Source organism: Manacus candei, unplaced genomic scaffold (assembly GCF_025592945.1).
Source record: "Manacus candei isolate 608988 ecotype Guabito, Panama unplaced genomic scaffold, ASM2559294v1 h1tg000028l, whole genome shotgun sequence".
NCBI classification, from domain to species: domain Eukaryota; kingdom Metazoa; phylum Chordata; class Aves; order Passeriformes; family Pipridae; genus Manacus; species Manacus candei.
The window spans coordinates 42725533-42738207 of NW_026138076.1; the positions used below are offsets into that span (position 1 = coordinate 42725533).

Sequence of the window (12675 nt, forward strand, 5' to 3'; positions counted from 1 at the left end):
ATAAGTTCAACATAAGTTAACTCATCCTGCTTATTGGCACTGATAAGTCATGGATGAGAAAGTATCTCAGAAAGAAGGACAGGATAATAAAAAAGATGTCAAGAGCAAACTGTAAGCACGGAGTCAGAGAAACTGGAATTTGGAAATTTTCAAATCAGATTTTCAAATTTTCAGTTTAGGCTCAATTGTCAAATCCCAATTTCTCTAACTTGTGTATTAGACTATTCACATAGACTGGAATTTTCAACCTCCAATTTCTGTAACTTATGTATTAAGCTGTTTAGAGAAGGTTTCTTCAGAGTTGTCAGGGTTCTGTAGAGTTTGGATAATGAAAAATAGTTAACACTCAAAATGCATATCAGTACTCATCATCAAACTTGTAGTACTAAACATTATAAAGTTTTGGTTTTAGTGGTTCATAAAATTGCTATGCAGCCTATGTTGCCCTGGGCTTGCAGAGCATAGTTTTGGGAAAAAAAAAAATTATTACAGTATTTATACAACACGTAGTTAAAGTAGCATTTGGAATAGATTTTCAACTCCCTGGTGAGCTCAAAATCATTCTTGAATTTCATTGTTTGTTTGGATTGGTCTCTCCTTTCCATTTTCCATCTCGGCACCCACTGTGACAAATTGTTGTTAAAACGTCTGGAACTGTGAACCAGTTCTATGGGTAGCACGGCAATTCGGGTTACAAAGTCGTGCTGAGGTAACCTTGCTTGAACTAAGGCATAAGCAGTATATTAAATTAGTTATCTGTATTCAATTTTGAGACTCAATATGGAAAAAGTTAGCCAGTTATCCAAAAAGTTAAGCATTGTGTGGCATTCTTGCTTTCGGTTCAAGGGACTGATTATCAAAATTTATGAGCAAATCAAGTCAAAAGTGATCTACTGTTACCAAGTGGATCTTTATAAGAAGTATGTCAGGTTGGCTTAGATATAGAGAGCTCCTTTTCTTGTAACATCTAATTATTTTTCATGTAATACATTTTCCATATTATTTTGCTTATTTTATTTGCATACACAACAATGTTTACGAAATCCCATATCCGTGGCAAAAAAACTGCAAAGTGGGAATGACTGTACGTGACAGTTCTCATGCAGTGCTTAGTTAGTGCAAACTGTGTTTTCCCAGAGCCTAGAAAATACATCCTTAGAACAGCTAAATATGTAATCAGCTACAGAAGATGAAGTTTTCTGAAAGGAGGCAGATCCCAAAGGTCTGTATATGAGGAGAATTGTAAGGGTTTTCAGGTTGAGTCAGCAGGGTAAACCCCCACAGAGATATCTTTCTCTTGTATATATCAAATTCTTGGAATACAGCATGCTACATCCCCTGCAGTAATAAATATTGATCCCGTGATTCCTCTGACATAGGATTACTTTATTTCTGAGAGATAAGTGCTCACACTATAATATGTCCACTTTGATTTCAGTCTCGGCCAGAATTGTTTCAGTAAAACTGTTCTGCATAATTGCAGTGGGCATGTCAGGGATCCACATTGTTAGGATGTTGCAGCCAACAGTACATGCCCAATATCTGCCTGAACTGTGAAGAGGACACATGCAATAAGGGCATTGACACAGATCATTCTACTGTTATATGTGCAATAACTGGTGTGAGTTACACCTTGGAGGAAGGATAGGATCAGGACAATACTCTGGATCTTCAGAATAGCAGTGTTCTATCATGCAGATTGTTCCCTACAAGTAGACAATCTTCCTGTTGTCCTGTTCTGGCCACCTGGCTCTGTTGGTGGGGTGGTGTGAGGGGGGAACCCTGTTACCCCTTTCCATTAAGCTGATTTTATGGGAGAAAAAAATGTGCCTAAGCTTCTTCCCCCACCTGAGCACATGAGATGATAATTTCATAAGTATTCATCCAAGGCACACAAAATCTTTCACTTTTCTCCTGCTTAGCTATGGTGGGCTTGTCCACAGTGCTACAGTTACCATTCCAATGGGCTCCATCAGACATTCTGACTGAAACCCCAGTCCTACTGAAGTGATGAAGTGGAAACTTTATCTTTTACTTCAGTAGGTTCAGCATTTTATCCCAAGTTACTACTTGAAACCTGACATTACTTTAATGTCTAGTTTTAACTTCAATTGAGGTAATACCTTCAGCTGACAAATAAAATAGCATCCTTCCTAGTTTTTTTCTTATTTCAATCAGTGTAGATACATTCAATTCTTTTGTGAATTATAATCTTGGGTAAGTAAAACTAGACTGACTGTCTTGACATTTTCATACTTACCAAGCAGATTATATAAAATAAAATAAAACAAAACAAAATTGATAAAATATATGGAAGTCCTTAGCTGGAAATATGAATTAGTTGGGTATCCCATGTCAGAAATACAGTTCATATTTAAGACCAATTGTAGTCTGAAAAATTTGACAGTCTTAAAAGTGAATTTGATCTTTCTTTAGCTCCATTTTTATACTGAAGTTGTAGCCCATGATTTTCTTTGTAGATCAAACTCATGCCTTTATCCCAGTGGTATTTCAAACATAAGCTTAAACGACTTGGGGTGTCCAGGCCAAAATTCTTGTATTTGTCGTCAAGTGAATTTAACCAATTTTGAAATTATATACTGTGCTAGTCTCTTCTCTAGAATATTGAATATTGAACAAACTTTGATTGTTCTGAATGTATTAATCCTTTTCTATTTCTTAACAAGCACTTTTATGTGAAAACATTTTGGTATTTGATTCACATCTTTGCTTATCACAGTGTACAGTCATATGTGGTATGGAAGTGCTCATAGTTCAATTACACTTTTATTTCTGTTTTATCTCTAAATAGCTCACATTTTTAAAGCAAATGGAAGATCAGTTTGCTGGGGTTTTTTTATATTAATGAACTTTATATGGAAGAACAACTACTGGTTAAAGTTTTGAATTAACAAAAGTGATATAGTTTCTACTTTTTCTACTAAAAAAATCAATGTATTTTCCACCAGTAGTACTGAACTGTAGTGTTCATTTGTCCCAAGAGTAGTATGTTAATTTTGTGTTTAAAACTACTTTTCTAGTAGTGTGCTTTAATTGTGCTTCTATATTGGAATATACCATGTATCTGGAGATGAATGCTTTATTCATACTGGGCAGATATTTGAAAAAAAACTAATCCAAATGTATACTTTATTCAGAGTCAATACCAAGGAGACAACTGTACAACAATTTTAGAGGGAAAAGACAACAAAAATTTTAGACACAGGCAGTTCAATAAATATGAAGTGTGGCTACAGGTTTGCACAGTGGTGTCTAGTAATGATGGATTTCTAATCTTCCCCTCAGTTAAAAATATATAGCAGAATGCATGTTCTCTTGGATGGCTTAGAAATGCTTCTCATTAATTGTTTTGGATGCTTGATTCAGTAACTTGCATATTCAGTCTTTTGACTCCCAAGGACTAAGGCAGTGTGAGATTAAAGTAAAAGCCTTATTCTGAGATGCACCAAGTTATTTCCAAGTCACTGACTTCAGAGCAGTTTGCAGACACTCAGTTTCTCTGAGAAATGTGGGCAGAGTGCTGCTGAACTACAGATGAAGTTCTTTTTTCTTATCAGTTATAACACTTATTATGTTGAGCTTTATTATTGTAATAATAAGCTAGTGTACTAATAGGACTAAAAACTGTGACAGAGGCAGTGGTTTCTGAACAGGGAAAAAGCTGATTCTAGATGAGATACCAGAGGTCAATTAATTTTGTCTTCCTTTAAAGAAACTGGAGATGACCTACATTTTTTTATTTAGTTCTTATCTTCCTTTCCCACACTTGGACTAATGATAAGTTGTGTTTCTTTCAGAGCCACATTTTAAACATGTCTGGTTTTGGTTGTTTGTTTTTTTTTTTCCTTATGCAACTTGAGAGCTGTTTCTGGTCTATACACTTTTTATGTATCTTCTTTTACTCTGATTTCGGAGATAATTGCCTTTATTTAGTCCCTGAAAGAGTGAGGAGCGGAAATTAGGAATACTTTGCTGAGCCAAGCTTTGCACAACTGATTGTCTGGAAGAAACTCTGCAAGGCAATGTTAGCAGGCAGTCCCGGTGTTTCTTCTAATGAAAGCAGATACTTTGCCTCGGGGGCATTTGAGCAGAAATCTGTTCATAAAAGTGCAGCAGAATTTGAATTTGTACCATGTCTTCTCACAAACTGAAACCCATAAGGCTTTCACAGAATCAAATGATACAGTCACAAGATTGCAGTGAATATGTAAATGATGAAAGAGAAACAGAAAAAAAATAACTAAAAATTTTAAAAGTAAGTAATTCTACAAGCAACAGAACTTACAAATACTGGCTTCCAAGGATTTGTGTGTTGAAGTTTGATTCTCAGATGTCTTACAGGTTGCAGGCTCTGGTCAAGGCTTTTTCTGCATCTGTAATGTTCATAACATCTTTCTATCAAGCGAATTTATTCAGTAGGTGTAAACTACATTTCAGAAATTTCTGCATACAGCACAAGTAGAATTTTGTTCTTCCACCCATCCTGCAGTTTTGGTGAAATTCTCTGTAGCTTCATAGTGATGATAACTGTTCTGTAAAATGGATTGAAATGGGATAGGGGTCCATAGTTGTTTTTGAAGGATGCAGGGAAAGACAGGTAAACACCTGAAACATATTCAGATATAAAGGTTGCATAAGTATCTTTTCACAGAACTGAGCTAATAGTTCTGTCAGGTGAGATTTATGATGAACTACATAAGCACTTTTTTCCAGAGCACAGGAGCTGGCTAGGTCAGGTCTGAAGCACAGTTTCCTGTGTAAATAAATAGATACAAACATATATAGAAGTGAAAACCTATGTATGGTCTATCTTTGAGGCAAATAGGTATCAAATATATCGAAGAGGAAATATTTACTGAGGTAGTTTGCAAAAAAAATGCATAACGAAAATGAGGAGAATAGCTGTATTCTAAAATTAAAGAAAACTCTGCAAAGTGTTTGAAGTTAGGATATGAGACTGCCAATGAAATTTTACACTGATTGGACTGAAAGGAGTTGTAAATTCTGAAGTCCACAAAAAAAGATGAATGTGGTAGTTAAATGGATTTTGATTACAATGAACAGATGTTACAAAAAAGCTTATAAGTTAATCTGTCAGCTGCGGAGAGAAGCTGAACTTGGTTTAGCTGAGAGGAATGCAAACAGCAGGCATAAAAACATCTATGAAAGTAAGAGGAGGATGGAAGGATACTTGTTGTGGAAAGCTGTTCTGATGCAAAAGAGAAAGCAGCTTCTGTGAATAACAGAGGAAAATCCCAACTAAATCTACATTGGGTTTGATGCACAAAGAGAAGAACCGGAGCACCTTTTGCAGAAATTGGCTGCAAAAGGAAAGGTTAAAATTCAAAAAGGTTTAATTTCAGTATTGTGGAAGACTGTTGGTTCTTTTGGAAAGGCAGCTTTTTCACAGTACTAGGAGGAATATTTAGTATTCTGAGTGGAAAGAAGAAGAGAGAATTAAGGAAGTAAGTACCTTAGCAAGTTTTGGAGAAACAGTTCCCCCCTCACCACAGCTGCCACATCATAACACCCTTTGTCCTTGTGAGTGGGAGCAGCAGCCACCACTGAACATACAAGAGCAAACATGGCAAAAAAGAGTATGACACCTCCTAAGACCTCAATTATTACTGCTATTTAGACTCTTTCTGTCCTTCCACAGTCTGGAGGAGGTGAAATGAGGATCACTAATTGGTTTTTGCAGGCTTTGATCCATAAGTAAGCTTAAAAAAATAATTCTAAAGGGTTCTAAAAAATACCTCTCACAGTATATATCTACTCTCTTTACCCTCTTCTTTCCTTTAAAAAAGTTTTGTATTTTACAATGCTGCTGCTAAGGCCAGTCAGCTCTTTGGGGAGTAGGAAGCTGGTTTTTCCATCTAGGCTGAACTGGTTTGGAGTATGCTTTGTGTGTGCACATACACGTATCTTTGCTACATGAGAGAGCCAACTATTGGGTTGAAAGCAATAGCTGTTGGAATGTTAATGCTGGAAGGAAAACTGTTTGATTTTCATGACTCAAGGTTTGCATCAGTGCAGGTAAAGCATAAAAATGGGCTGTTTCAGGGTCTGAAACTTTCAGGTAGGTGGGATTTTTTTTTTTTGTAGAAGAGCCATGAAGTTTCTGACCTAGGTTGTCTCTACTGCTCACAGGTAGAAATATTGTCTCTAGCAATCACATGATTAGTTTGCTGGTGTATGATTTTTTTGCTTTATCCACCCATCAGATAGATAGCAGAAAAGGGGAATGGGCACAAAACTTCTTCCTGCTTTGAAATAAAGAAGGGGCAATTTGCAACTTAAATCCATTCCTCGTGTCTGTTTTCTATTTAGCTTTTATCATCTCCTCAATATGCTCTGTCAAAGAAGCAGGGAAGGTTTCAGGGTGTAAAGACACTCAGTAACTCAATCTTTTTTACTCATTTACTATGATTTTTTGATACAGTTTGAGGATGAAGTGTTTTGAGTAAAATTCAGCCAAGTTTCATTCCATACCATGCTCTTAGGCACTACCACAGAGCACTGTCAGAAAACTGTATTTAGGTTTATAACATATGAACATAGATTTATATGTATTTATACACGCATATATGTCACAGAGACAAAAGCACACAAAAATACATAAACCAATTTAAAGAACCTTTTTTTAAATACACTTTGAAAATTTGTGTGAATGTAAACATTGGGGGAACTCGTGCAGCAGAAGCCACTGTAGGTGCTAGCATTTTGACCTCTTAAATAAAAATATGCAGGATTATATCTTTCCCTTGAAATGAAACGGATGTTTAAGAATTTGTGGAATTTTGATTACTGCTTTTTAGCCTAGCACAAAGGATGCTGTAAATTGCCTAGCAGATTTGTGCATGAGGCATATTATATATGACATCATGCTATTTAATTCCACTTTTTAGTGAAAGGCTACATATTAAAAATTTTTATAGCCAAACAAGGAATCTCTTGCCACGTAGTCTTAATTGATGGAAGTACTAAGGAAATCATCAGTTTAAGTGTATGCAAGCAATAGTTTCTATATATTATTAATAGCATTTGTATGGTTAACAATGCTGATAACCTACTAAACCCCCTTAAAATCTTTGAACATTGTGTAGACAAAGAACTCTGTAAGCAATAAGGCACAAAGTATCCTTCTGCACGTCCAACTGTTCTGGACTTCCACAGTTCTACATTCACTAAGACTATAACCTCATGTTCACAATATGCAAGTGGTGTTGTGCATAGTTGCTCTGATAATAACTGTATTCTCAGAACTCTTTGGACAGCTTTAATAATGCTTCACTCTGTTCCACTGACCCTCATTTGAACTTAGATTTAACACAGCTATAGTCTAAATAGATTAAAAGGTTCATATAGTTTAAGAATTAACATGGTAGGTTAATTAAAAACACATTGTAAGGTGCCCCTCTGTGAGCATCTTTCATTCTTTTTGCTGATACAGATTATGTTTATTTTGTACAGAGCATTAGAATAAATAACACAGTATAGTACTGTATTATTAATACCTTTTTTTGGTATTAATCTGTGCTTAAGTGCCAAATGTTGATGCTATTTAAATGGTATCTTCCTATATTTGAATACTGAAGTGCTACAAATGTGAACTGCCCAGGTAATGTCCTGACCCATTGTAACATAAGTAAATAAAATGCTGCTGTGGACTAAAACATTTTACGACATACACCTGAAAAACGGCAACAACAACAACATGCAAAACATACTGGGGTTTTTTCCATACTGGTGCATGGAATATATCCACCACACAAATGAAAGTTAAAAGACAAATGGGCAGAGAGAAAATATAGTCACAGATAGATTCCATTTTGATATCTTCTGAAAAATTCCAGAGTGATTAATTCTAGGTGACAATCAGGTGAAATGATTGTATTCTACCAGTCACAGACACTGGACAGTTCCTGCCTGGTTCAGAAGAGCAAACCACCTGTGCAGTTCAAGCCAGTTTTTTTGGTGTCATAATCACATCAAAATCATTTCCAAAGGCAAATTCATCATCCAGTGGATCTCAGTTCCCAGAACATCACAGTTATAGTCAGTCCATCTACTCAGTCACCTCTAGAATTAGGTACAATGGTGCACATGTCTGAATTATTATGGAACAGTCACTGGGCTTCCTGTTGCAACAGCTTCGTAGTGACTTTTTTTTTCCTGTTTCATTCCAAAATGGTATGAGAGTCCTTAATTTTCAGTTTATGCTGTCTTTATGGCTGCTTCGATCTGTATTGTGATTGTTTAATTCTTGATTTTTCCATTGAATGCTTGTTCCATTCATAGGCATTGAAGTCACCAGACTCTTAGATTGGGAGCAGCAACAGCAAAGACATGACTGGAAATAAATTTAAAAATAAATAAATAAATAAAAGTTTAAGACAAATCTATCAATTCTATGCAGATAGCCAGCCATATTTTTCATTTAGAAATGAAAAGACAATTCTAGCTGAAGAGAGTGGTAGCTGCATTCAGAGAAATTTTTATCCTAGGATGCAAACAATTCTTGTGTTTAAACATCACAAATGCAGCAAATTAGGCCCAGCCTGTGCCTCTTATTTAAGAAAAACTTTCACAGTATGAAAATGGAAATTTGTTAGACTAAAGTAAGTAGATTGGGAACTGACAGAATTCAATGCATATTGTTAAGGGCTGCGTTGATGTTTTTTCCCCCTCTTTATCACTGTACTTCAAGCTTGGGGATCAGTATGCTGCTTAGCATGTAGGAGAAAAGAAGAAAATTCCCCAGCCTGTGACTTGGGTCTCTTCTGACATCTTAGAGAAGATAGAATTGTTTAGGAGAAGGGACAGTGAACATACTGAGGTGTATCATTTGGCACAATTAAGAACAGAAGGCCATTCAGGACCACACTCCCAGGTTGTTCACAGGATGCTGTGTTCAGTTGTGTCTTCTGAAAGGAGCAGAAAGGATTCCTCAGCTATCCTCCCATCCCTTCACAAAAACTAGGGCCTAATTCTGGGTAGTTGGAATCTCTGCTTGAGGGGAAGGAGGGAGGGCCTCAGAGGAGCAATGCCAATAACAGCAGCAGATCCATGGCTTCTGTGAACTCAACGAGAAGGGGGTGTTGCAGAGAGGTAAAGCCAGACTTAAGATCTAGGTACGATCTATCTATGGGTGGGTATGTAAAACAGCAACAGAGGCAGGGTGAGAAACACGAATACAAAACTGAATTAATGACCTTGATACTAGGAGGCAAAGGGAAAGCTGTAATGAGAAGCTGGGAAGGATTAAAAAAATTGCTGAAAATTCTTTAACTAGAGTTTTTGGGTGGCAGTTATATTTGGAAGGACAAATGGGAAGAATGAATTAACATCATGAAGAGCAGCCTGATAATACCCTCTGTTACTTCTCCCTTTCACCTGAGGACAAGTTCAGGCCTATTATCCTCTCCACAGTTCCCAAATGAAGTAGGGGACAGTAAAAAGCAAAGCTGACTTCTTATTTATCATGTAAAAATACTCCCTTAAAATAGTTTGTAAATCTGAGCAGGCTATAAATAACAGGTATTGCCTAGTCTAGAAATTCATTGTTTTTTTCAGTAGCTTGGGTTCTGCCTATTCTCAGACTTAAAGTTTAGTGCTACAGTCCTGTCATCTTTTGTTTTAATTTGTGGGTAGTTATTTTAGTCTTCCTTTTCTGTTTCATTCCTTTCTTTACCTCTCATTTTTTTTCTTCCTGTATTGCCTTTACTAAGGGGACAAGGACTCGCAGAGAGGCACATTGTCACAAAGAAATTGTTTTAGCCTTAAAATATATTTGCATGTGTAGGAACTGGAAAAATACAAGTAGAAGACATAATGTGTATTTAATTGCCAAAGTCAACTCAGGTACCAGGTTTGGTACCTGGCATTCAAGGCTGAAAATTTTAGTTGTTAATGGGATTGTTTAATGCAGGCATCTTGGTGTCATCGAGAGTGGAAAGTATGTTATCAACCAAATTCTATTCCATGTAACAAGTCACACTGCAGTATTTATAAAAGCATGTCTATCTCAGTTTACATGTTTGCATATGAGGACTATGTCAAACTTATTTATTGGTTTAGCATTTCACATAAGTGGATAGTTCCTCTTTCAGTTTGGTATGTGTGCTATGTGAGCTGCTGAACTGGACAATTTATAATCTTTCATTCCTTTGCATGCCTCTTCTCCCAGCTGTTAGAAATAGATAACAACTAAGTGGTTTAATACAGTTAGTTAACTGGACATGAAATCTTATCAGGAAGATCTTACCTGGAAACAGTTTTTAAACTTCTTGCTCACAAAATACAGAGCTATGGGGTTTATACAAGAGTTCATGGTTGCCAGGTTGATGCTGATATAATCCAAGGGCAACAAGAAACTAGGAAAGAGAAAGCAAAACATTTAAACAGCTCATATGCTACAGAAGCATCCGTGCTCTTTGTGGTTACAGTCTCTTCTGTCACAGAAACTAATTCTCTCTTACCTAACTCCCTCAATCTAATCTTGTACCATGCCACATCTATAATAATCTGTCTCACAGAACTTCAAAGAAGCCAGAGGAAAGTGATTGAAGTGGTGACAGACAACATTTATTGAAATTATGCTACCCCATTACCACTGAAACTGCTGAAAATGGCTGCAGCTGAAGATCAAAACCACGGTTGCAAGCACAGTGACATCACTCGTATCAATTCCAAGTAGGCAGCATTATATTTTTTTCAGTATTGACTGTTGACACAGAAAATCAAGTACCTGAGCAGTTCACATCTGCTGGGGTCTTTTTCATTGTATACCATTTTCTTCAAAATTCGGCTCAAATGGAGAGGGAACCAGCAAAGAGCAAAAATCACCACTAAACAGAAAACTGTCTTTGCAACTTCTCGCCGCTAGAAAAAGAAGATAACAGTGTACGTTGAGTGCCTAATTCATATTGGCAGGTGATTGTAGTGTAGGAATGTTGGCAGCAAAGTGAGTCATCTCGATAAAGCATGCAAGATTCCCAAAATGAAGCTTCCAGACTACCTGATATCTCTGAGTTCTTTTTTATAGGACTTGTCCTGTTCTTGATTCTGAGCGTCCTCAACGCAGCCTGCTCATCACTGGAGCAGCTGGAGCACACAGGTCATTGCCAGAGCATTGTAGAAGTTAGCCCAGGAAAATCCATTGCTGGTCTTTCCTGAACCTGATTACTTTGCCAGTACTTCTTATTCCTTTATACTGGATTAGTTTTCTGGCAATCCCTCAGATAACCTTCTTTTGTCAAAAAGATACATAACCTGCAAGAAAACCTTTTCATGCGTGAGGCAGCAGAGTTCACACCTGCTTGATAAATGAGTTGTACCTAATCCTTGATGTGGGGCAATCCATAAACCCGAGGCACCTAAATCAACTTGCAATAAAAGTTCCATTCAACCACATACCAAGCCAGGATGTCAAATTCTCCTGATATATTCTTTTTTATTTAATATGTATAGTGTTACATAAAGGGATACTACACAGTATATTAATTTTGTGATCCTCACTGTGTGATCTTGATGTTCTCAAGCAAATAGTTCCTCTACAAACAGCATTTTAGAAATGTCTGTATTACAGCTTAATCTCGTAATACTTAGTCAGGAACTAATTTCGATTTAATGGGTATTTTATGTGGCTCTAGAGAGTTACAGATGTTTTAGTGGACTCTTGACAATGCATACCAGTGGTGTTTGGTAGGCATGGGTTTAATAAAGAGAAGCATATGAAGGAATAAGGATACTACTTCTGAAATTGCCACTGTAATGTAACAGTAAAGCACTGCAAGACTGTCATTAAAAAACTTAAAGTCGTATGTGTGGTTACAGTCTTGTTAGGCTTTGAATACGACTATTATAGTTTCCTCTTTTTTATAAAAGCAGTTTTTATCAAAATATGAGAAGTATTGTGACTAGACATTACTGTGGACAAGGCTGGAGGGAAGGTAGGAAGGAAGGAAGAGGGGCAAAAGGCGATAGTTAAAAAGCATTTGTAAACTGTGGCATAGAGTCATCCTCCAGCACCCAGTGTGAGTGGCTTACTGGGCACTGCACGTCAGATGGGAAAGCTGGAGGGTGGATTTCCCCACCTCATACATACTATTCTTGTTCTAATGGGTGGAGTAGCTCGTGTGTGGCCCTGGGACAGACTGTGCTCCGGGCCCTGGGGCCTGATGAGGGGAAAAAGTGGAGGAACTGCACAAGGGGAGGATTTTCCGGTCAGCCCTGGTCTGGAATGAACCAGCAGAGGAGGAACCTCTGAGAGAACTCACTCTGATGCAGAGAGGACAGCTTTAGGGATTCACATCCATGAATATGGCATTTGAAAGAAAAAGTGGGATCTAAAGGGCTGATGTTATCGCAGGGAAAAAGCTGTGGATTGTTTTTTAAATTTGAGTTAGGCACTAAACATCAGACAGTGCTGCAAAAACAGCAAAGCGAGGCCTGACGGGTCTGTGAGCGACTTTGTTCTGTGATCGTTTGTTTGTGCTGTTCTCCCGCTGCTCTTTTCAAAGCAGCTACAGCAGTGCCACTGCAGCAGTGCAATAACCCTGAAAAACAAAATCCACTCTGTTCTAAACTAGGTTATTGCTTTTTATATGAAACTAAAGTTACATATCAAAGACTGCCAAAAGGAGGGAGGTT

The 12675-nt window shown here is 37.2% G+C and overlaps 2 protein-coding genes across 3 annotated transcripts in view; one reads left to right on the forward strand and one right to left on the reverse strand.

Moving 5' to 3' along the window:
• The window catches only part of TTC29 (tetratricopeptide repeat domain 29), a 380444-nt gene that overhangs the window by 16032 nt on the left and 351737 nt on the right, over positions 1 to 12675 (forward strand). The window lies entirely within an intron of this gene.
• EDNRA (endothelin receptor type A) overlaps positions 6506 to 12675 on the reverse strand; it is a 32110-nt gene continuing 25940 nt past the window's right edge. The window contains exons 6-8 of the mRNA XM_051790969.1: positions 10772 to 10905; positions 10289 to 10397; positions 6506 to 8374 (exon numbers count right to left, since the gene is read on the reverse strand). Coding sequence (XP_051646929.1) covers positions 8234 to 8374; positions 10289 to 10397; positions 10772 to 10905 — 384 coding nt within the window. The 3' untranslated portion in view covers positions 6506 to 8233. The remainder of the gene's footprint in view (positions 8375 to 10288; positions 10398 to 10771; positions 10906 to 12675) is intronic.